Source organism: Eriocheir sinensis, chromosome 2, assembly GCF_024679095.1.
Source record: "Eriocheir sinensis breed Jianghai 21 chromosome 2, ASM2467909v1, whole genome shotgun sequence".
NCBI lineage: Eukaryota > Metazoa > Arthropoda > Malacostraca > Decapoda > Varunidae > Eriocheir > Eriocheir sinensis.
This window is the reverse complement of record NC_066510.1, coordinates 19,261,903-19,287,364: the sequence shown is the minus strand read 5'-3', so window position 1 is coordinate 19,287,364 and position 25,462 is coordinate 19,261,903. Positions and strand designations below refer to the sequence as shown.

The 25,462-nt window shown below is 38.7% G+C and overlaps 1 protein-coding gene across 6 annotated transcripts; it reads right to left on the bottom strand.

The window, feature by feature from the left end:
• Positions 1-3,016: 3,016 nt before the first annotated feature.
• Positions 3,017-23,254, bottom strand: LOC127000863 (uncharacterized). 6 transcript variants are annotated; one of them, XM_050864989.1, is made up of 9 exons: positions 23,079-23,254; positions 20,267-20,410; positions 19,019-19,240; positions 16,195-16,357; positions 14,673-14,810; positions 13,407-13,526; positions 12,608-12,836; positions 11,048-11,158; positions 3,017-4,888 (listed from the first exon to the last, which is right to left on the bottom strand). In XM_050864989.1, the coding sequence occupies exons 2-9, from the start codon at positions 20,296-20,298 to the stop codon at positions 4,827-4,829; spliced, it is 1,077 nt and encodes a 358-aa protein (XP_050720946.1). In that variant the 5' UTR covers positions 20,299-20,410; positions 23,079-23,254; the 3' UTR covers positions 3,017-4,826. The 6 variants fall into 6 exon arrangements, with proteins under 6 accessions (XP_050720946.1, XP_050720935.1, XP_050720939.1 ...); XM_050864978.1 differs by lacking the exon at positions 3,017-4,888 and adding an exon at positions 9,580-10,767; XM_050864982.1 differs by lacking the exon at positions 3,017-4,888 and adding an exon at positions 9,580-10,767 and having other exon boundaries at positions 11,095-11,158.
• Between the last annotated feature and the right edge of the window lie 2,208 nt (positions 23,255-25,462).

The window sequence follows — 25,462 nt, the reverse complement described above, 5'->3', positions numbered from 1 at the left end:
TGTTGCAATTGAAAGTTTAACTTACATAAAAAACATGGTAAACTTCTCCATAGGACCTCATGTAGTATTAATAAAATTATACATAATTGTATAGTATACAATAAAGCATTAAAATTAATGTATAGAAGTGTTTTTTGTTCCACAATAAATGCTTGAATTTACAGGCAATACATCTTTGGGGCAAGCAGAGTTCAGTCCCCCAGATGAAAGGGTCCCGTCTACCTATGGTTGAGACTAATATATACTTGAAGTTAAGTAAATACAATGGAAACTGGTCTTACAAATATTTATTACTATTGTTAATATTCAGTTCAGTTTTTATTTACTATGGTGTGAGTGAGTGCAATATTACTTTTCTTTTAAGATTAATTGCTACTAGATAAAGTTTGTTGTTGATGCTAATCTAAGGCAATCACTACTTTCTACATAACAATCTCTAGTGTTAAGCACATACTAGCCCAAATAAACATGGTAATGGGTGCACTCAAAATATAAAATAACCCATTTTATTACTACACACCTGGAAAAATAAGGATCAGTTCAACAAATTAAGTGGGCATTTAGTGTTGGGTGGGTACAGATTGACTAGCTCTGCTGACACACTAGTATCAAGGGGTGTGACTAAGGGCCACTTTCACAGACATTTTGTTTGTTTTGATCGTTACCATTGGCAGCGATCGCCGCTATAATATTTCCGTGTGAAACTGGCCGATGGGGTAGTGGTGGCTGCGGGGTTAGCCTAGCCCCGCACCTTATCACACACTCTCAACACCTCTCGTTTCTTCTGCAGCCGCCACTACCCCATCGGCCAGTTTCACACGGAAATATTATAGCGGCGATCGCTGCCATTGGTAACGATCAAAACAAACAAAATGTCTGTGAAAGTGGCCCTCAGTCACACCCCTTGATACTAGTGTGTCAGCAGAGCTAGTCAATCTGTACCCACCCAACACTAAATGCCCACTTAATTTGTTGAACTGATCCTTATTTTTCCAGGTGTGTAGTAATAAAATGGGTTATTTTATATTTTGAGTGCTACTATAGTGTCGATCGCCGCCACTGGTAATGATCAAAACAAACAAAATGACTGTGAAAGCAGCCCCTAAACCCTGATCATACAGCTAACATATCAGTTGGTGAGGCCACATCTTAAATAATATTACAATTATTATGTGATTGAAAACACTCATTCCACATGGACAAAGTAATTCTTGAATAGGAAAACATCCTCCAACAGAACAGGGTCAGGCTCAAGAATTTAATAAGGATTTTAGAGGAAGGAAATGCAGGCCCTACTGCAACCAATCCAGATCAGGGATTGGGATGACTGTTAGCCTTGGGCGGGGACACAGAACCACTGAGAGGATAAAATCCCTCGACCAGCTCAAAGGTGCTGTGATTCGCTACATTAATTGCATGACAATATATACTTGTATCTAAGCATTTATGTAAAAATAGATTATAAAAATATGTGATAACAGTTGTTCACAGGCTAATGGATAATCCTTTTGCTTTTGATGTCATAATTACTCTCCTTTTAACCCCAAGTGGAGGGACAAACAAAATGAACCCATTAAAAGTTATAATTATCTGGATGGAATGTCAAAGTACTAATACTTAATTCCCTGTAATAATTATTAGTAATCATGTAGTAATTATCATGTGTATGGAGTGTCTAATTACTGTCATACCTTGGTTTCCCTGTTTTCAAGTCTCATAATTTCTATCATTAAAGAACTCTGGTGACAGACCATGTCAAGGTTCTATAACAGTAAAATGCATCTTTCATTATCTTCCATAAGTATGCCAGCATTTCTTATGCTTTTATAACTTCCACACACAACACAATACATTATATCTACCAGAAAAAAACAATATTATCAACCTGTAATGGAGAGTAATGTAGTTGAGAAGCAGCATTTCAAACAAAACATCTATATCAAATATATTCATATGTTTTAACTGAAATTCATAAAATGTGAATTCACATGCATAAAAGAGTATGTTTGAAATTGTGCCAACTTCCTGCATTGCTCTGTTGCAACAATACACAGTCTGCTTCTGTGAAGTGCTCCAATAAAGTCTCTCCTGAACTACTTCACTACACACTTGTCAACAGTTTTTCTGATGCATTTTACATTTGTGTAATGGGTGATTCTCATTTTATATTTTCTTAGTCTCAATAGAGTGTCTTTCTAATTATAATCAATCATAATCTATCAAAAAATAGTGACCACAACATATTTTTATCTTAAAGAATATACTGACAAACAATCACATTACTCATGCTGAATATATTTTGGGTGTATGACAGCTTGGTGCATTAATGAAATTTACTTGCGAGCCAACCCAGCTCCATTATGCATGTGACAGTGTTGCTTGACAAGCTGGCTGCCCTAAGTACACATTTTTCAGTAACTGGCGATTAGCAACATACTTTCATTATCACATCACTGTAATACATTATGCTGCAACTTTTTTTCTTTAAGAATATATATGCCTTTATGATTCTTTACATATTATAGGCAGATATAGTATAAAAGCTTGCAAAAAAATATACTTAAGCAAAATATTTATATTCATACTTAACTAAACATTTATAATTAATATTATCATACACAACTTATCCCATATCATAATAAAATATAGTTATGTCTTTTAGTTATAAATTTACAATATCAATATATACCTACTTTCATTGATTCCTGCAATAAAAGTCACTGAAGCCTTCACAGGTTCAACATGCACAACATTTATCAAAATGTAAGCCACTGAGTGCCAGGAGTCAAACCCAGACTTCAGAATTAAGGCAAGGTTGCATGTCATCTGAACCATCAATGTCCTTAGCAGATGGACTCTGAAGTGCATGTTTTCTGCTATTTTGGAGGCTAATTATTGAAACCATATTCGTGTGTGTATGCGTATGTGTGAATATATATATATATATATATATATATATATATATATATATATATATATATATATATATATATATATATATATATATATATATATATATATATATATATATATATATATACACACACAACAAAAGACATTGAATTATATTGATGAAATGTTTATGAATGAAAAAAAGGACAGTTATGAGTAATCAGTTAAGAGATTACTGTAGCAGTAAAATAATGATTGATATTGGATGAAAACTGGGAGAATCACATGTATTTTTTCATCAGAATTATCAGAACAAAAATTGCACTGTGTATTCAAATGCATAAGTTACATCTGACAAAACACATTATATGTAATTATTATTTCACATGAGATCCAGCCCTTTGTGCAACATTTGAGGCATGGAAAATAGGAGAGGCAAACTTGCAACCAAAATGAAAATGCAATTTTTGTGCTAGTTTTTATATGAAGTCTGTTGTACTTCATGACAATAAATTATGTGGCTATTTTGCCTTTAATGACTGAAAATTAAAGTTAATTATAATAGTTTAAAACTAGCTGTCAGGGTGAAGTGCTTGGGTCTAGTTATGAGATTGGGAAAGGCAAACCTGATGCCTGGCCCACCTACCAATGGCACGACGAGTTACATTTTGAGCCAATCAGTGCCTAGACTTGTGACTGGGCCAATCAGTGGCTTGCTTACAGTTTATCTCGCCGCAACTGACATTTTAAGTGATCCTCAGCCTGGTACGTCAGAGTACACAAGGAAGCAGGAAATGCTTGTGGATGGCTGGAGGCAACTGCAGGCAAAGAGGAAAAGAAAACCGGGCCATGTGTATGAGAGTCCCTATACAAAGCAACAAGTGTCTGCAAGCTGTGTAGGGTCTGCCTGAAATTGTGGTTGCTTTGAAAAGGTTGGGAGGGAACCTTTAAGTGATTTTTGATAACTATTGAAAGCTTGAATATTATAACCAGCAAAATTCTTACATGACTTAAGTGTTGTGTCAGGATGTGAAGCATTCGCGCCTAGCTATACCAAGCGACTTATTTTCTATATGGTTAAGCATGATAATGACGTGTATTCAACTTTTTCAACGGGCCAAGGTCATCATGTGGTGGATATTACATTACTCCCCATGTATATTCATTGGTTGTAATTGCAAGTTATTTAACTGTGCAAAACTGTACTTTTACATTATATTTATGGATTTTCTCATAGCATTTCAGTGCTCAGTGCTCCCTGAGAGGGATGAACTAGAGGTGAATGAAGGAAAGCTGGATGAGGTAGAACATTTCTGTTATTTGGGAGATGTTCTGGACTGTGAGGCGGGAGTGGAGAGGACAGTGAGAGCGAGAGAGGCAGCAGTGTGGTTAAAGTGGAGGGAGGTGGCTAGTCTGCTTGTGAATTGTAGCATCCCTCTAAAGAGCAGAGCAGGGGTGTACTAAGTGTGTATTAGATCAGTGATGTTGTATGGAGCAGAAACATGGACTCTAACTAGAAAATTGATGGAGGTATTGAGAGCAAGGGATTGCAGAATGCTGAAGTGTATGGCGAGGATCAGGTGGCAAGACAGGGTGTCCAGTGCAGATGTAGCTAACAGATGTGGAGTAGAGGACCTGGAAACAGTGCTCAGAAGGGAAAGACTCCGATGGTTTGGACATGCAAAGAGAGCAGTGGAGGACCGTCTTGGAGACAGGCCCAACATTCTAGACCTCTTCCTTACCTCTAATCCTTCTGCTTACTCTGTCAAACTGTTCTCTCTGTTGGACTCCTCCGATCATAACCTTATTTCTGTTTCCTGTCCTATCGCTCCTGTACATCCTCTGGACCCACCGAAGAGGCGATGGTTCTGGCATTTTGCTTCAGCTCGGTGGGATGACCTGAGGATGTACTTTTCCAATTTCCCGTGGAATGATTACTGCTTCCAGGAGAGAGACCCCTCTGTGTGTGCCCAGCGCATCTTAGAGGTGATTGTCTCTGGAATGGAGGCATACATTCCACGTTCTTTCTCAACACCTCATGCTAGAAAGCCTTGGTTTAATCATGCTTGTTCTCGTGCTATTAAAGATAGAGAAGCAGCTCTCAAAAGGTTTCAGAGCCTTCAAACTCCCGCTAACTATGATCTTTACATTTCAGCCCGGAATCGTGCCAAATCTATGCTCCGACTTACCAAAACTTCTTATATCAATAGAAAATGTCAACACCTTGCTTATTCTAATTCTTCCCGTGACTTCTGGCATCTAGCCAAAAATATCTCCTCCAATTTCACTTCTTCCTCTTTCCCTCCTCTCCTTAACCCTGACGGCAGCACTGCCATCTCATCTGTCTCTAAGGCTGAACTCTTCGCTCAAACTTTCTGTAAGAACTCCACCCTGGACGATTCTGGGCATATTCCTCCTACTCATCCCCCCTCTGACTCCTTTATGCCTGTTATTAAGATTCTTCCAAATGATGTTTTCTATGCCCTCTCTGGTCTCAACTCTCAGAAGGCTTATGGACCTGATGGAGTGCCTCCTATTGTCCTTAAAAACTGTGCTTCTGTGCTGACACCCTGCCTGGTCAAACTCTTTCGTCTCTGCCTATCAACATCTACCTTTCCTTCCTGCTGGAAGTATGCCTTTGTACAGCCTGTGCCTAAGAAGGGTGACTGTTCCAATCCCTCAAACTACCGCCCTATAGCTTTACTTTCATGTCTATCTAAAGCTTTTGAATCAATCCTTAACCGGAAGATTCAAAAGCACCTTTCCACTTCTAGCCTTCTATCTGATCACCAGTAGGGGTTCCGCAAGGGGCGTTCTACTGGCGATCTTCTTGCTCTCTTAACTGACTCTTGGTCATCCTCTCTTAGCCGTTTCGGTGAAACTTTCTCTGTTGCACTAGACATATTGAAAGCCTTCGATAGAGTCTGGCACAAGTCTTTTATTTCTAACTGCCCTCTTTCGGATTCTATCCCTCTCTCTGTTCCCTTATCTCCAGTTTCCTTTCCGGCTGTTCTATCTCTGCGGTGGTAGACATTCACTGTTCTTCCCCTAAACCTATCAACAGTGGTGTTCCACAGGGCTCTGTCCTATCACCCACTCTCTTCCTGTTATTCATCAATGATCTTCTTTCCATAACAAACTGTCCTGTCCACTCATATTCCGACGACTCCACTCTGCATTATTCAACTTCTTTCAATAGAAGACCATCACAACAGGAAGTACACGACTCCAGACTGGAGGCTGCAGAGCGCTTAACCTCAGAACTTGCTATCATTTCCGATTGCGGCAGAAGGAACCTTGTGTCCTTCAATGCCTCAAAAACTCAATTTCTCCACCTATCAACTCGACACACTCTTCCAAACACCTATCCCCTATTCTTTGACAACACTCAGCTGTCACCATCTTCAAAACTAAACATCCTCGGTCTATCCTTAACTCAAAATCTCAACTGGAAACTTCACATCTCCTCTCTCGCTAAATCAGCTTCCTCGAGGTTGGGCGTTTTGTACCGTCTCCGCCAGTTCTTCTCCCCGCGCAGTTGCTATCCATATACAAGGGCCTTCTCCACCTTTGTATGGAGTATGCATCTCACGTGGGGGGGGGGCCTCCACTCACACAAATCTTCTGGGCAGAGTGGAGTCTAAGGCTCTTTGTCTCATCAACACTCCTCCTCCTACTGATAGTCTTCTACCTCTTAAATTCCGTCACAATGTTGCCTCTCTTTCTATCTTCTATCAATATTTCCAGGCTGACTGCTCTTCTGAACTTGCTAACTGCATGCCTCCCCCCCTCCCGCGGCCCCGCTGCACACGACTTTCTACTCATGCTCATCCCTATACTGTCCAAACCCCTTATACAAGAGTTAACCAGCATCTTCACTCTTTCATCCCTCACGCTGGTAAGCTCTGGAACAATCTTCCTTCATCTGTATTTCCTCCTGCCTACGACTTGAACTCTTTCAAGAGAAGGGTATCAGGACACCTCTCCTCCCGAAATTGACCTCTCTTTTGGCCACCTCTTTTGATTCTTTTTTAGGAGCACCGAGTAGCGGGCTTTTCTTTTTATTATTGTTTCCTTTTTTTTGTGCCCTTGAGCTGTCTCCTCTTTTTTAAAAAAAAAAAAAAAAAAAAAAAAAAAAAAAAATACAGTGCAGGGAGTTTTGGAGAGATTGGAGGTAGAAGGAAGGAGATCAGTTGGTAGATTTAGGAAAACATGGAGAAGGTGTATACAAGAAGATTTGACACTGGTGGGATTGGATGAGCATCGGGCAGAAGACAGAGTAGAATGGAGGAGAGCCATGAAGCATCCAACCGCTCAGGAAGAGTGAAAAAGGACGTTACACAAAATGATGACGATGATATTTCAGTGCTCACCAGAATTATACTTCACTTCTTTATCATATGAATCATATTCTATGTGGAAAGTCCTTTCAAATGAGCGTCCACTGAAGATAAAGGTACTTGTTTTGTGTTTTTATGTTTTAAAAGTGAGCAAACTTAAAACTTGATCTTGATTTTGGTAAGTTCGCCTTTACTAGACACCTCATATATTTTACTAGGCATTCCTCCTGCTTGTGTGGATTTTGAATGTAGAAGCATTAGGCCTGGTCACAACTATGGGTTTTGAAAGATCATGTGTATCCAGGCTTTCTGGCCGATTCAACTACAGCACTTATTCCACTCGCGTGTCAGGAGATTAAAGGGAGGGGGGGGAAAAAAAAAAAAGCCTCATTCTGACCATGTTGATCTGTTGCCCTATGGCCCCCTTTCCCAACCCTAGGGTCGCGACCCCAAGTGGGGTTGCCAAGCGCTTTTCCTGGGGTCACCAAGACCTCAAAATATCAAACTTTTTTTTTTTTTTTTTAATGTTACAATAACACACAAAGAACTAAAATAGTGGGATCGTGGTCATGTCTAGAGGTGCATGATTGGGGTCGCCTGAAAAAAAAGGTTGGGAACCATTGCCCTATGGTCAACTGTTCCATGTGATATCAGGAAAATTCCAGATTTTTCAGCCAAAAATAGGGAGTTGACTTTCACTAAAGTAAATGAAGAATATAATAATCACAGCCACTGTAATATTTTCCTGTGTCATAAAAGTCCACAATATTCTCCTGAACCTAGACTTAAATGTTCTTTCCCCACCAATATCCTATTTTACATATCCTTCACACATAATATTGAAATCAGTATGAATTTCCCCACAAATATTCAGACTTTACCTCATTTCTCCCAAATGCCAAACAGCCTTTAGTTCTGTTACACAGCAATGTTCCATGCATGGCAACGCACACCAACACATCTCTTTAACATCAATCTTCTGAAACATTATTCTTAAACCACATCAAAAGCAAGGCACATGGGGCTACTTGCATATATATATATATATATATATATATATATATATATATATATATATATATATATATATATATATATATATATATATATATATATATATATACAGTAAACCCTCGATATAATGGACTAATTGGGGGGAACTTAGTCCGCTAATGCAGAAAGTCCGTTATAAGTGGCGAAAACTTACAAATGTGTATAATATTACCAATGAACCTAATAAACGTAGGTATATATTTCTGCACATTGTCTGTATGGCCGCACAGCACACTGCGAGGCATTGAGGATGCCAGGTTGGCAGTGGGGCACTATGGGGGGGCTGTACTTTAACGAGTATGGGTAAAATTTTACAAGTTTGCCTATCTCGCACTGGCAGGTGTTTTGTTTTTGTTAGTTTTCGGTGTGTTATGAAATAATCTGCAAACTGCTTCTGTTGCAAATCATTAAATCACTGAATGACTGACTTTTAAATGCCTGTTGTACACACGCCGCTGCCCGCCGCCACAGCTGCAAAATAGCTCACAGAGAAGTTCAACTTGCTTACTGTTTCTGTATTTCACTCACCACTCACAAAGATCACAAGTGGACAAACTACAACAAATCCAGGCAAATTAATATTTTTCCCCCAGTGTGCATGCGTGGTGGACAGCAGAGAGACTTATTTCTGCGAGGAGGTATTTCTTGCAAAACCGGCCTGCATAATGGGCCACCCCTGTCGCTACCCTGTCCCATTTTGAGCTTCGTATTTCAGCCGCCCCACCCCGTGTGCTGAATAAATATAAACTAACGAAACCTAACTTAACAGACTTAATCTAACCTAACCTACATAATGGGTGACCCCCTATGCTGTGTCAGTATAGACACTCACAAACACTTGGCTACTTTCCATAACATTTATGAAACCTGGATTAAGGCATAAGATTTTCTTGTGGTATGAATATGTTCTTAATTTGAATGGAAACCACAAGGCTCAAGGAAAATGTTTCAAGTGGGCTGAAAAGAATACTGCAGTAACCAAAGGATGGGACAGCAAATATAGGGAGGAGGGCGAGATGGCTAGCAGATACTGTTGAAGTTATTGGGCGCGATTTGTTCTAAAACTTTTCTCGGTCGGTTCCCGTGGATTTCTGACCCTCTGACCTTGTCCATTATATCCGAAAACCGTTACAAGCGGGTCCATTATATCGAGGGTTTACTGTATATATATATATATATATATATATATACGTATATATATATATATATATATATATATATATATATATATATATATATATATATATATATATATATATATATATATATATATATATATATATATATATATATATATATATATATATATTAAATGATGGTGTTGGAGGATGATATTGTTAGTTCTGTTGAACAAATAAGTTTGAATGATGGCAGTGCTGAGTTTGTAACTAAAAGACTTTTTATGTGACTGTTAAGAACAGTCAGTTATATGAAGATGTCAAGTTAGTTAAATATTCACATAGAACATATAAGTGATTTGTGTTGGGGAAAATATATTATAGACTTCATGCATTTATAAGAAAATTGCAAAGTTAGCCTACTTCTGGAGAGGCGGTGGCTGAGTGGTCAGTGGGTGGGTGAGGTGTTCTACAGACCCGGGTTTAAGTCCTGCCCGCCGCTGCAAGCTGACAATTTTCAGTCATCACTGAGTGGCCACAGATAAGCCACATACTATCCTGATGAACATCTATCATCTGGACTCTCTTTAACAAAACTCACCAGATCAAGTGGAGCTCTGGGGGCCAGTATGAGGCAAGAAAGAATGGCACCACAATAAAATACGTGCTTGCACCACTAACGGGAAGGGGCTGACCAACAGGCCTTATCAAGAAAGTTTACTGGTGCTATGTGCAAAATGTAACAAATGTAAACCATAATTACAAAAAAATCAAAGGTACAGTCAGTCAGGTGGGGATAATGAGTTGCTGTGAATGCAGAAACAAATGACTACAGTGCTACACTGAAATAGTTCACAGAAGGCAGTCCGTGCATGTGGACAGTGTAGGAACCATTAGGGCATGAAGGTTGGAATCAGGATGACAAATGCTGAAAATAATAACTGATTGGTTTCTTCAGCTTTTATGAATAAGAAGAATCAGTATTTGATTCTAACCTTATAAAAGACAGAAATAAAAATTGTTTTTGAAGTGAATTAGTAAAACTGAAGCTGAAAGTGGAAGACATTGGATTTTGAGTGGACGGCAACATTTATTAGACATGAGTTATTCCATTACAGGAATGGAAAAAAAGATTTGATGAGTGTGAAATGACAGGTGTTAGGAGGAGTCAAGCAAAAGCACGAGTAACTACATTTTAACACTTATTACCTTGACAGCTTGTGTTTTGTCCTGTGAAGCAAAATTCATTCATTCATTCAGGAGAGACTGTTAGTGAGGTTAGATAGACCCAAGCCAGTGGATGAGCATTCTCTCTCGGACAGTTGCTTTTCTCCCCTGAGTTTGAGTCCACACAGCCCGTATTGCTGTAAAAAGCAGTGCTGAGGATGATGATGGTGATGTTTACTGTGTGTGTGTGTGTGTGTGTGTGTGTGACCTTCATGATACATATGGTGTTTTCAAAGGTAGCTTTTGTAATTGACTTCAAGGCAGTCTTCTTTCACTCTTCTATGGGTGTTCTACATTTGCAATTGTTACCATTTATGTCTAATCAAGATCTTTTCAAAATTCTCAACACCCTCAAAAAGATGAGGGCACAAAACTTTACAGGTCTATAAATAAAAAATCTGGTGAGACACAAAATACCTGGTAATATCATGATAACTATAAGCAGAACAAGGAAGCCCACGTACAACCACAGCTGCTCGAAGCGTGAGGGGAGCCACAACACTGTGTAGGTTATTCCCCCAGATTTTTCTGAAAAAAAAAGAAGATAAATATGTATCACATTCTTATATATGCCAAGTAAAAGTGAACTTAATAAAGAGGTTGAGTTATGGCCAGTTATCCTGTTCTCCACTGTATGGTGTTACAAGTATAAGTGGCAGGATTTTTTAATGGAAAAGCCTATTAACTCTTTAGAGTTGTAGACCATGGGTGTAGTTATGGTCATGGCTATGGGTGTATTTACATAACAAGCCATTTCCCATTGGAATATTTTAGTGAATGCAGTGAAAATAGGTCTTCTACTATTCTTAGCATAAACTTCAGCAGTTGGTAACCTTCTCCTTTCAATTAGTCCTACCCTAGATGTCAAGATGTACAAAAGTGAGAAAATGTTGAAGCCTACGAAAAAAAAAAAAAAAAAAAAATCACAAAGTCTACTGAACAAACTGTACTGCCCTGAAATTGCACAATTTTGTTGATCTTTAGTGTATTTCTTTTGCATCCAAAAATATCGATAGAGAGGATCTGTTTGGATGGGATGGGGGAGCAACTAGATGACATGAAAGCAAACTGAAAAAAGACAAAATGTTTAAAAGATGTCAATAAATACAGCTTCCCAATTGATGCATAGATCAATGGCATAGCCTGGACAAAGGGAACATTTGATCTTAAAGCTAAGTTTGATCAATTGAGACAGATGGGACCCCTTGATCATAGCTCACTGCCAGTATATCACAACTAGGCATTTACAACCAACTAGTTACAAACATATATACAAACACACACACACACACACACACACACACAATATATATATATATATATATATATATATATATATATATATATATATATATATATATATATATATATATATATATATATATATATATATATATATATATATATATATATATATATATATATATATAAATAAAATAAATAAAAGAAGTAAAATAAACAATATTATACCCCTCATATACACATGCTCAATAAATGTCACTACTTGCCATCAATGGACCCTCTATTAAGGGGTTTGTACCCCTTGTATGTGGACATATATGCACACACAAACACACATACATACTGCACCCCTCAGCTAATGAGAAGCTAACAGGGACTCATCACTGAGAGGCTGACACAGCCGAACAGCAGCTATGTTGCTTTTGCACTTAGCCAACAGGGGCCAGGAGACACTAAGTCACTTGCCTGTCACACCATTGGTGTCCCTCCACATGTTGTTCTGCTTGCTTTACTTATTCAACACTTGTCTCATTTTTTTTTGTTTAACTGACTTGATCCACTGCCTCATGAAGTGTTTTTTTATCATGCCTCTATTTTGATTTGTGCTGGGCAGAAGATAATCATGTGAAAAAATGTGTTCCAAATTCAGGTCTCATAATACGTAAATAATTTATTTAAATGGAATCATGTTATAATGAAGGCTTAATATATTGTATTTAGTCATGCAATAATTACCAATAACTGCAGCTCCATAACCAGCATCCACCTGCCCCATCCTGTAGGAGCAGGTGGGGACGACAATTTCATGCAGGAGGGTGCCAGCTGACTCAAAGTGCCAGACACGCTGATTATCTTTGAGAACTTGAAAATCTTGGGCATGACCTTCTTCTTTCATACCAGTGAAGTGAAAAGACTCATGTTCGTGTCCAGAAAATATGAAGGATGGCTGTTGCTTGATGATTTTCTGAAAGTAAATTAATAAACAGATTAAAATATATTTATTTTGAGACCAGTATAGAACTGCAAGTATTAAAAAGAAAAAAAAAAGGACCCTTATCATTACTGCCACCAGTTGAACCCTGTTTTCTCCATAATGAAGAGATCCAAGAGTTTGGTGGTGGTGGTGGTTGTGATGACAATAATGATGCTGATGATAATGATGGTGATGACAGACAACAATGATGATGATTCTTATTTTCCCAATATCAATGGGTAGCTTTCCTATAGTCAGACTCAGCTAAGAAGTTTGGTTGGCCTGGGCCTGTGTGGGGAGTCCTTTGGCCACAGCGCTGCCAAATCTTGTTTAATATATACAGAGTATTTGATACACAATTTCATATTTGTGTTGGGCTATAGTGTGTATTACTATAAAATAATCCACCATAATGTCAATACAAATTCTAAGATTATTTAGTAACTTAGTGGCTACTAAGAGGAATCTTCAATCATGAAATAATTATTGTCTGCAAAATATTATGGCCTGCAAAATATTCAGCCTTTTAACAGTATAATAATGAACTTAATAAAAACACACCTGTTTTACCCTCTCTCTTGTCCTGGTCAGAAGAGGCATGTGTGACAAAAGAATGCGGACTCTCCCCTCCTCTGGTGGCAGCTTGTTGTCAGGGAAAGTGAAATCATCCATGACTCGCATCTGTGGAAACACTAAAACTTATTATGTGCATCACACATTTAAACTCTATGCACCAATATGTCTACTTTTATCTTGTTGTGTTTATATAAGGCATACAAAACAATAATAATCACTAGACTGTCTACCATACTATTGTTTTCCTTTGTGATGTCACTCCCAAGACAATGGAATTAGGTGCACTTAGGCATGCAAGACACACCAAACTTGTACTGGACCTCCCTCATTGACTCGCCAGAAAGCTGTCTTACCTGACTGTGAGGGGAGGAAACAAACCAACACGGTTTCTCATTTCCTTACTCATTTAGGACAACTAACTTTTAACTAGTCCCAATTGCGAGTCTTCAGTGCAAAGAGAAAATATCCCTGGCTACTTAGCATCACTGAATTTGTCAGAGAAGTCAATAACTGTCTTACTCTCCTCAAAAAAATTGCCAAATGATGTCAATTCATTTTGTAACTGCTGCTGATGACAATGATGAGTATGTTTATTGTATGCTCATAATGGAGTCATTGTAATACCAATGTGCTCTTAGGTAGATACCTGTATGTCTGTTTGTATGCTAACATTTGTATTTAGGGCATACAAATGAAACAAGTAATTGCTTTTGAATGGTCATTGGGTCTTTTTTTCTTTTGTTAGTCATTATCTTACTATTCCAATAATATATTAGAAATTTTGTCATGAAGTTTATTATTTTCTTGTTTGCCTTACACAAAAGAGATGTAACGTCACAAGCGTGGCTAACAACCAGAGTGATGCTAAACGTGTGAATGATGGTGTTTAACTTCAATATAGAAACATTTTGATGTCACAAAATATTAATTATATGACATGAAACTCCGGTAAGTAAGACATTTTGATAAAGAAGGGCAAATGAACAATATGGTATGTATTAGGTAAGGGAAATATGATTCCTGATGGTCATCTTCATGGTATCTTGAAGTTTAAATCCAAGATCACTTTCATCCAAGGCAAAAATTGCATGCACTCATAGAAGGATCACAAAAAAATTATCTTAAGTCAAATCACATCTGGGTTGCATGAATAAGAAATTACTTGACCCAGCTGCACTGGTAAAAGCATTCACCTGACATGTTACACATTAAAAACACTACATCTAGTTTGTTTGAACATAATTTGTTTACCTGGATGAAATCTATGAATTTGTATTGTAGTGTCATACTTTGGTTAAGAAAAGCATAGAATCTGTTGATTTTGTGGGGCGTCACCAAGTCATTTCCTTCCCCACCGATGTCGTTGTCTCCTGGCAGGAAGATAGTGTGCTGCCAGTAGGTAAGATCCCATTAGATTATTGGTAATAGCCTTGAAACACTTATACAAAATGTAATTAAACTTTGAACTCATGTATTTTCACCCACTTCATGAACTATGGAGGAAAAAGGTGGGTGTTTCCTTCATGGATGAGTCAATGCTTAACATACAGCTTAAAAACTACTACTGATATAATTTCTGGCATAAAACCCTAACTGTAAAGGTCAATGATTCTTGATAAGAACTACTTGATTATTTCACTGGCTTAGAACGGACTCTTCATATGAACAGATATAGAATGTAAGGAAAACAGGAAAGAGTATGCGTTTTATCAATATGGCAGTGAAGGGTATTGAGTTTGGAATTTCAGAATGGGTGGTAGGAAATGGTGAGGCAGTCTTTATGTATAGATATGATGCAAAGTGATGAGCAACTAGAGAGTACAAGGATGCCTATCAGAAAAGGCAAAGGTGTTTGGGAGATCACCAGATATATAAACGGACATAGTGTGAGAGAAGATTGGAAGGAAAGGGAGCGATCCAGTAAGATAAAATTTAAGCAGCAAGAACTGGTGTTTTTGGCCACCTGCAGGAGTAAAGTTTCTAGAGGGGAATAATATCATCAGAGCTAAGGACTAGTTCCCTAGCATAGTGACAGAGTTTTAGGGTTTAACTTGAGGATATAAGGAAGGCAGATTTGTATTTGAACAAGCTGAAAGAGCTGTGAGGTTTAAGAGAATGATACATATTGGAGATGTGTGCAATTTGTTACATGACATGTTGATTCATTTACTGAGAATATACTAAAGATACATAATTGTGAGGGTTGAACTAAATGAAACATAAAAACAAAGAAATTAAATATGTTTTCCTGTATAAACCTGTATCATAGTGATCATTTCAATCTTAGCATTTTTGAAGGCATGTTGGATCAGAGCTCTCCCATAAGATACTAGGCCAGCAATGATATCTGGACTAAAATAGCTTGCTTTTCTTTAATAGAAGAGTAATCAGATGGCTTTCATCTCATTCATGTTTAGCAATTGTAAAATTGAAGTCCTCCTCATAGATACTGAATTAGCTACAAAATCTGAATTACTTTATTTTCCTATGTTCCCCACAAGCCAATTTACAGACAAGTTTAAAAGTAGAAAAAGCAGCAAGGTTGGCTGTACAATGTTGTCCTGATCTACACTCCTGAAGGTTCCTTGACCTCAAACTTCACAAATGGGGAACTCATTGACTGAAACAATTTACTCTACTTTCAAAACGGTAATCAGAGCTGTTGTGAACTTATTTTAAAGTGTTTATGATGGATAAATGATCATAGTAAATTGAAAAATTACTTGCACTAAAAGAAATTATAAAAAATTTACATCAAGGTTCAGATGCTTACCTTTACATAGTTAGGAACACTCAAAAGATTTTTAAAGTGTCCAAGTGTTGCGTTAAAGTCATTGTCATTAACTATGCTTCCATCATTTAAGAGGTCACCTAAAAACACAACAATATCTGGCTTTGTCTTCCACAATGCCATTTGAAAACCACGGCTAACAAACCTGAAATAAAAGTTTTAGAAGTTTAGTAACACAAAGTGAAAAATTTCTACAGTTAGTTCCACAGTCTACATGTCAAATGCTAAGTTGAACAACACATAGGTTAACCGTTTATTGTTTGTTCATGGCCAATACTCACAATCATATGCAGATTACCACAGAGGTGAGCTTAATAACACAAAAATGCACATAAACTAGTCAGTAAAGTTTTCAAGAAGGCAACATGCATGGGATTGTTACTCATAGCTAAGTGAAATCTACTTGTAATATTGTTTTGGGGGGTGGACCCTGATGTCTAATGATTCAGGGAAAAATGTTCAACATGAGCCAAATAGGGACAATCTTTCCCTTATAACCCTATACAGTGTAAACCATAGCTGAGGCTTTATTTGTCACATCCACTCCTGAAAACTGAAACTTGTGACATTAACACAATCCTCTCTCTATAAAAAAAAAAAAAAAAACCTCATGTAAAACAAAGAGGTGATGAAAACTATATTAAAGTTCAAGAATTCCCAATTCATGCAATCTAAATATTTTTTCTGCAAGAGACCCCTACACAAAGATATTACTGCAAGGAACTCCATATTCACAAACAACCACCACGAAAGACAATCTACATTATTTATATTTAAAAAAGCAAATGTCTCATGTGAATTTGAAAATGATTTAACTATACCCAGTGTGTGTCTATGTATACGACTAAAATACATATAATTAACCAATGAGCTTCCCCATTCCCTCTTGCCCCACGCTAATAAGGGTTCAGAAGGGACTCGGTTTCTACCTTGACGTGTGCTTGTCAGTGCCCTTCCACATGGACTTATTCTACATTTCTATCCAGTTTTTCTTCTTTTTTTGTTGTTGTTTGACTGGCTAGCCTCACGTCCTTTTATTCTGGCGTAGGCAACATTGTTGAGTGACAAAGTTGGACATAATGGTGTTTGCTGAACAAAAATTTACCCTGGAGCAGTGGTGTAAAGTTGAATTTCTAAGGCCTTATGTTTAGTTTACATAAAAAATTTAGTTATGTCACGACTTTTGGAACCAATTAATTACATCGTGTTGGATATGACTACACAGCCATTAGAATCTAAAAGTTTAGGGGCACGAAATTCACTTGATGACTGTGACGGAGTGGCGCCACGGAAATTTTTATTCATCTGCCTCTGTGCAATCGGGGGAAAAAATCTGAGAATGTGCAAATCTACGAGTAGTAAACCCACGGATAAGAGGGGGCAGTGTACATGTTAAACTGGCAATATTGATTCCACTGGGAAAAATTCAACTGAAAAATTTTAGCTAAGTAATTATCATCATAAAAAGTATGTGAAATAGTTTTTTTTTTTTTGCTAGTAATACTGTTAATCAAATATAAGCATGATAAAGGTTGCAGGAATTGGACTAAGGAAGCAAATAATAATAACATGTAGTAAGATACTAAAAGTTATTACACCCTATTTGTGGTTATAACTCAGTGTGTGTTGCCGAGAACCAAGGCTCGCTATATACAACTCAGTACTGTTTGTGTATACGGGTCCTGGCACACTGTTCACTCCTCTTCCCACTATGGACTATTTTCATTTATCACATGGTTCTCAGGTCCACAGCCTTTGACAGTCAAAAATTCCCCAACAAAAACTGTTCTACATAATAAAGAGACTAAACGTTACCTACAGTCATTATGGCTTGGAATAAACATCCAGAAGTACATGGCTACTAAAAAAACATAAAAAAATATTTAGATTCTAGTTTCAAAGACATCTTTCTACAACACACTGAACAAAGATGAGCAGGGTCATTTACTGGCTTAAAAACTTACATTATCTGTACACATTGACATTTCAGTCATTCATGGTAGCCTTATTTTACTATCCAACTATGCTCTAGGGCAGCGGTTCCCAAAGTGTGGTGCGTGCATCCCTAAGGGTGCGTGGGCTGATCACTAGGGGTGCGTGAAGAGAAAAAATAATGTAATGGTGGATTTTATGTCTCATTAAAATTTCAAACACATCATTAACTGCCATTGTTTTAAAACTAATGTATGCTGTATGCTTTAGCGGAGTTGTCTGTTCTTTGTTTGAAACTTACCTAGACTCTGAGTACATTCATCCACCCCCACGTATATTTTCGTTCAGTTTTGATAGCCATTGCTCAGAGCCTCATACTTTGCTAGCACAAAATTCTTAAAAAATGGACAAAATTTTAGGAAATCGATGGGACCTTAGTACTGCTCAAATCTTAGCAGAGGTGAGTGGACTCTCACAGCCTGGGAGGTGGTGCGTGGCCTGAAAAGTTTGGGAACCGCTGCTCTAGGGTATAAATATTCCCCATGATATTCATTGTATAAGAGTGAGCCTGTGTGTTCAAGTGATGACTTTGATGAAATTTTTTAAAATTAATTTGACTTTCATAACTTAATATATATATATATATATATATATATATATATATATATATATATATATATATATATATATATATATATATATATATATATATATATATATATATATAATCCAAGAATTTTGGTTAATTGTTACTTTTGTCTGGGTAATAAAAAATGTGGGTTAAAAAAAAAAGCATGTTTCCAATTAGTATTTTCTTCCATTACATGTGTTAGATACTCTATCTTTCTTCATATACTAAAAATCAATCACATACCTGTCTGCATCCCATATAGTTATTAAACTGAGTGGAAATATAGGTTCAGAGTCTGAAAGCAAACTCAAGATCTGGGGATCAGCAGCAAAGAGTACTCGAACATGTTCATCACTAGGAGTGTGCAGGCTGGGCCAGCTGAGGGAACTGGCAGCATACGTGAGCCACTCATTGAACAATACAACTGATGTCAAGATGGTCACCACCAGCTGCTTCCTCGTCACTCTGGACAATTAAAGGTTTTATCAGTTTACAGTCTGAGCTGAAAGCTTAAAAAAAATCTGAAACTCACTCATTAATATAGCATATGTATACGTATTCATAATATCAAGGACAAATTAAAGAAAATCTAGTACTATAGTCTGTTCAGAGCATGAAGTCGGTTCAAGGTGTGGCAGATTCCTAAATTCCCATGAGTGCGGCGCTGCCAGTTCGACCTCCAATTATCAGATTAGCACCGTCTCCCTGCCTATCCACCCACAACCCACCAGTTTATCTCTCTCTCTCCCTCTCGACCCGGGGGAGGGACCTAAGGGGACACACTGACCACCACCACCACTAAAACGTGGCAACATAGGAAAAAATCGCTGCCACATGTCATAGAATTTATACAAATCGTTGTTAAAATCCTAAACATCGACACTCATTGTACTATGTAGCTTCCTTTACTATATACGAAATATATAAAATATCACTTTCAAATAGCACATGGATGGGAAATAAGAGAGATACGCATGTACGAAGGTTGATTTGGCAGCATGGCTAGAGGTAAACGATGATACCAGTTCCACCCTGAACCGACTTCATGTTCTGAACAGACTATAAATGAACAGATTAACCTTTGTATTTCTATGATGTTCCATATATTTTCATTATATTCGTGAGTGGAATTTATTTTCAACAAGGCAAAGTGAATGGAATCAATATAAAAAATATTCAGTCCAAAAGGTAAAAACCTATGACAAACTTCTTGCTAAAATGAGCAAATTCGAAGGTTAAGAATAAGCCACCAATTAGTTATCTGAGGGTTAAATTCATGACATGGGAGTTAGGCAGGTATGCCCCCTCTGGGTTTTATATATATATATATATATATATATATATATATATATATATATATATATATATATATATATATATATATATATATATATATATATATATATATATATATATATATATATATTGGTAATCCATTCACTGGAGTTTAGGCTAGGCTATATTGAAATTCCCTTTTCAAAAACAACTTACCTTTGGTAGGAGCAAAATAAAAATCGAGACATTATTTAGACCACCTTCTGTGGATATTCTTCCAAAGCAGATCCCATTAGGAAGGCTTGCAGGCAGGTCTGGTGATCATGACAATGTCACCTTAACCACTTGATAGTCACCTCCCTAGAAATAATCAATAAGTATTTTTTAGGAGAAATGTGACCCAGATTCAACAATTTTTTCTCTGTTCATACTTCAAATCAAATTGTTCACATATGATTTGAAACTACATGTAATATTTGAAAAACCTACTGCAAATATTTTTTTCTTTACATATCTGCAATGTGTTTTCAGGCCAGAGGAACCCCTGGGATTCGATGTCATGGGGTAGGGGAGGGAATGTGCCTGCCAGGCGTATACTATCCCTATTGAGTGATTGATTTCAGCATTACTCATAAAACATCTTCAGAGCAAACCATTAATACTCACACTTGTGGAAAAAATCTAAACATATGATTTCTGCCACACAGACTACCACACATGTTAATTTTCCATGAATATATAATTGGTGCACTCAACAGATAAAGTCCATACTATAAGAAATAATCTCTGGTAGACACTAAAATCTATCCATTTGAACACCTCAAAACAGCCTAAAACCCCTGTCACACCTACTCGAATAAGGTCACCAAACGCACCACGACCTAAGAACATAAGAACATAAGAACGCAGGAGTCTGCAAGAGGCCGGTAGGCCTGTACGAGGCAGCTCCTTTGACCCTAAGCTCCCGTGTATCTAACCCCACCTAATATCGCTGTCCATGAATTTATCTAGTCTATTTTTGAATGTGACAATTGTATTGGCACTCACCACATGACTGCTAAGCCTATTCCACTCATCCACCACCCTATTAGTAAACCAATTTTTGCCTATGTCCCTGTTGAATCTGAATTTATCCAGTTTAAACCCGTTACTTCGTGTCCTACCCGGTTCTCTTACCAACAAAACCTTATGAATGTCTCCCTTATTAAAGCCCTTCATCCATTTATAAACCTCGATCATGTCTCCACGCACCCTTCGCCTTTCTAGAGAATGCAAGTTTAACTGTTTGAGTCTTTCCTCGTATGGCAAGTTTCTCAACCCCTGAATCATCTTAGTCATCCTCCTCTGCACCGATTCTAACATTTTGATATCCATTCTATAGTACGGTGACCAGAACTGAACCGCATAGTCAAGATGAGGTCTAACTAATGCTAAATATAGTTTGAGGAAGACTTCGGGTCGGGACCTGAGTCGTGATGGTCATTCATCACAGTCGGCAAACAAATTCGCCAGCATGCCCGCCAAATCTTGACGTGGTTCAGCCGTGTTGGGAGATGCCCTGAATTTTTAGCGCATGCACTAATATAATAAATCTTGGTAATGATTATTCTTGTGGGGGTAATGATGAGGGCACACAGTGATTCCCCACAATAAGCCATTCTCAAAATAACAACACATGTCCAAAAGATTACCTTGTGTGCTGTTTAGATTTCTACTCTTGAAATTGTGGAAAATTACCTCCTCCCTAAAAGTTAACTAAAACAACTAAACTTCTTCTTTGGACTGGTTCCATTTTGTATCGCTTCATAGGTCCTCTTTGGCTTTTCCTTACTCTTAAAATACTTCACGATCCACTCTTAGTTACTTCATTGCGTACACTTATATACTTTAGAGGAGTGGACCACAGGGGGGCAGGGCGGTGCGGGGGAGGCACTCAGAGGACAAGTGTTCCTGCGTCAAGCTTCGTGATAAGAAGAAACGGTAATACTTTATAAGAAGTCCGCCTCCCCCTTCGCCACTCCAGCCCCCTATACCCCCCAAGGCAAGCCTGGGAAACTGTGGGGAACCGGGGTTTGGGGGGGGAAGCCAAAATCACTGAAAAATGGGCTTCCAAAATTTCCCTAGAAAAATCCTTAAATGAAGGAAAATTCCCAAGTCTCGAAAGTAAGGAAAGTCCCAACTTTATAACCTAACAGCCCCCCTGCTAACCAAGGGGGGCTGGACCCCCCCCACATGTAAAATGCACCGGAAAATCATGTTTTTTTTTTTCGGTGGGGAGCATATTTAGACTACTCCAACTGAACATTACGACCTCGACCCCCCTCCTAACCAAGGGGGGCTGCGCCTCCCCCTGGACCCCCCCGCTTCCAAAATTTCCCTAGAAAAATCCCGAAATTAAGAAAAATTCCGTACATGGGGGCCAGAGGGGGCACAGCCCCCCTTGGTTAGGAGGGGGGTCGAGGTCGTAAAGTTCGGTTGGAGTAGTTTAAATATGCTCCCCACCGAAAAAAAAAAAAAATTTACCGCTCATCATACATGTGGGGAGGTCCAGGGGGGGCGCAGCCCCCCTTGGTTAGCAGGGGGGCGAGGGGGGCTGTTAGGTTATAAAGTTGGGACTTTCCTTACTTTCGAGACTAGATAATTTTCCTTCATTAGGGATTTTTCTGGGGAAATTTTGGAAGCCCATTTTTCAGTGATTTTGGCTTCCCTCCCCCAAACCCCGGTTCCCAACAGTTCCTCAGGCTTGTCTTGGGGGGTAGAGGGGGCTGGAGTGGCGAAGGGGGAGGCGGACTTCTTATAAAGTATTACCGAAGAAACTAATGACTGTAATGATATGTGGGTGTAAAGGTCACGCGGGTGGCCACGAGAGGGACTACTGACTCTCATAAAAACATAAAATAAACAAAACAAATACACATAGTCTGGAAACTGATAACACGTAGAGGAGAGGACCGGAAACTGATAACACGTAGAGGAGAGGGCCGGCTGGGAACACGGCTCTCTAGGGATACTTAAGCTTGTACATTACCTCCTGGTGTTTGGGTCGGGTTGCTGGAGCCTCATAAGGTTAGGAGGATGCCCGGCAAGGTTAATCAGCCATTGGAGGAGCAGGAATGAAGGTGGATTTGAAGGCCGTAACAGGTGTTTAAAGGGACTCACGGAACGGCCTGGCTAAAGCTGCCCAACTGGGGTGCCGCTTTGATTTGACCCTTTATTTAAGCAAAGTTTTAGGGTGTTTAACGATAAGACTACAAAGAAAGGAACGTTATATGATATTTCCTTTTTGTTTTATCTATGAATATGTTAAGGAGAGTGCTTAATAGACATTGGATAAATATTGGCGTTTAAAGGGACCGAAGGATTGCTCTTTCTAAATGTGCCGAGCGGGAGTGCCGCTTTTGTATTAAAATTTACTCTGTTTTATTTCACATATTTTTTTTATGGTGTTTAGCAAAGATAAATAAAAAAAGCTATGTTTTTTTATATTTCTATTCACCGGTATTATCATGGTGGTGAATGATAAAGGGATGATAGGATGTCGCTGACTTTTATTGAGCTACGTACTGCTTTGTATTTATTGAGTTGTATTGGTTCAAGGGAAAACAGCAAGGGAGGATGTGTGTCATGCATTATCTTATTTTATTTCGATGTGACTGAAATACAAAGACTGCTAGCTACTGGTCATAAGGTTACCGCCTACGGCTTATCATTATCTATATTTACATTAATGTTGCCTGCTGTGTCACAAAACTAAGCAAAAAATAGCAAGGAAACAGCAAAGGTAATTGTCTTGTATTATTTTTTGTTTTGTAGAGGCAAGTTGAGCTGTGCAGGTCTGTGATGGTGTTTACTTTTACCTGAAGTAATTTTCCCGAAATTTCAATACGATCGTGTGTCAAAACGAGGAATTAGGTTGTGTGATCAATGTTAGGCATTGAAGGATCATGCATGGGCAGTGTCAATATGTCACCCACACACTGTTCTACATGGCGGGGCCGGCCGTGAGCGGCATCACCGTGAGAGGTGCCACACAAGCGGCCAGTGCAGTGTTAGTGGATACAAGCTTCAAAGGCTGTGAAATACATGTTGACTGCACCCACGATTTATAAAGACATTTGTGCGGCGCGCATGGGCAGGGCCTGGCGGGTCACGTGACGGGACCCCTGCATTGATTGGCCGGCGCGGCGCCTGCGCGGCACCGGCCCGGGGACGGGGCTGTTTACGCCATTTTGGTCTAGGTTCTGTTCAGTGTAGTGGTGAGCGGCTTGAATCCAAGCCATCTCTGTATGTGGGTGACTAAGAGGATTATATATTAGTGTAAAAATGAGTACTAACGCCAACAACACCAGCAAGGTGTCAACGACGGACAGAGTCATCAAAAGTGAGTACAAATAAAGTTTTTCTATAGATAGACGAGAAACTAGACTTGTCCAATGGCGGCAAAACGTCAGCCCGCCCTGGTAACATGGCCTATTTTCAGTGACTGATGCTTTTCTCAGCCAAATGGTCCTCCTGGGCCACTCGGGGGGCTGGCTCAGTCATTTGGGGTCCGTGCTTCGCCGCCCAGCCCGGCCCGAGGAAATATATGGTGGAAATATACTTTGTCGTCTGCTTGGCATTCCTATCGAAAATTCGTCTGCTAGGCCCAGCTGTCACCCGCCACAACAGCCGTGTCCTGGATGCCCGCGCCGCCCCTGGCATGCCCGCGCCCACACCACCACAACCCTGCCCTTGTTTAACGCCAACACTCCATTTTTCCCATTTCGTCTTGCTGCTTAGTCCGCCTCTGAATAACAAGTCTAGTTGCCAGCGATGTTTTACTGTGTGTGTGTGTGTGTGTGTGCTATCAAGTTGTAGCACAGTAAGTCGCATCGGCGTTAATGTTTTTATTTGCCTTATTGATTAATTTGTTTTGAAAGGGCTGTGTGTGTGTGTGTGTGAAGGAAGCCCCATCTTGTAGAGCATAATTATGTCAGTACGTGTGTGTGTGGTCTCGTTTGCCTAGACCTCCAACACACACACACACACACAAATGGATCTGGATCTGGATAATTATACGATATATACAGGCCTGGTGTGTGTGTGTGTGTGTGTGTGTGTGAGAGAGAGAGAGAGATCGTTAATAGCCTAGATACCATCACGATCATTTCAATTATTAATAAAAAAAAAAAAAAATGGTTGTCTCGGGAAACAGGTTCAAGGTTCCGTTACATCTAAAGTACAAGGAAAAAGACATGAACAAAATTGTCTTAGGAGTGAAAAAAAAAAAAAAGGAAACTGGTGGCGGTAATGTTTGTATGATTGTCGATGGAATGGTGGTCGGTATTGATGGTAGGGGTGGTACGTGGTGGTTTTTGTATTGGTGATGGTGATGAAGAGCAGGGATGAGCAAATCTAAGGAGAGGGAAAATT

Excerpts from the sequence above, each read along its gene's own strand:
- LOC127000863 (XM_050864960.1), bottom strand. The coding sequence starts at position 20,298 with ATGTCTCGATTTTTATTTTGCTCCTACCAAAG. Across the intron at positions 19,241-20,266 it reads TTATTTTGCTCCTACCAAAG|AGTGACGAGGAAGCAGCTGG; the intron begins GTAAGTTGTTTT and ends TTAATTGTCCAG. Across the intron at positions 16,358-19,018 it reads ACTATATGGGATGCAGACAG|GTTTGTTAGCCGTGGTTTTC; the intron begins GTATGTGATTGA and ends CTTTTATTTCAG.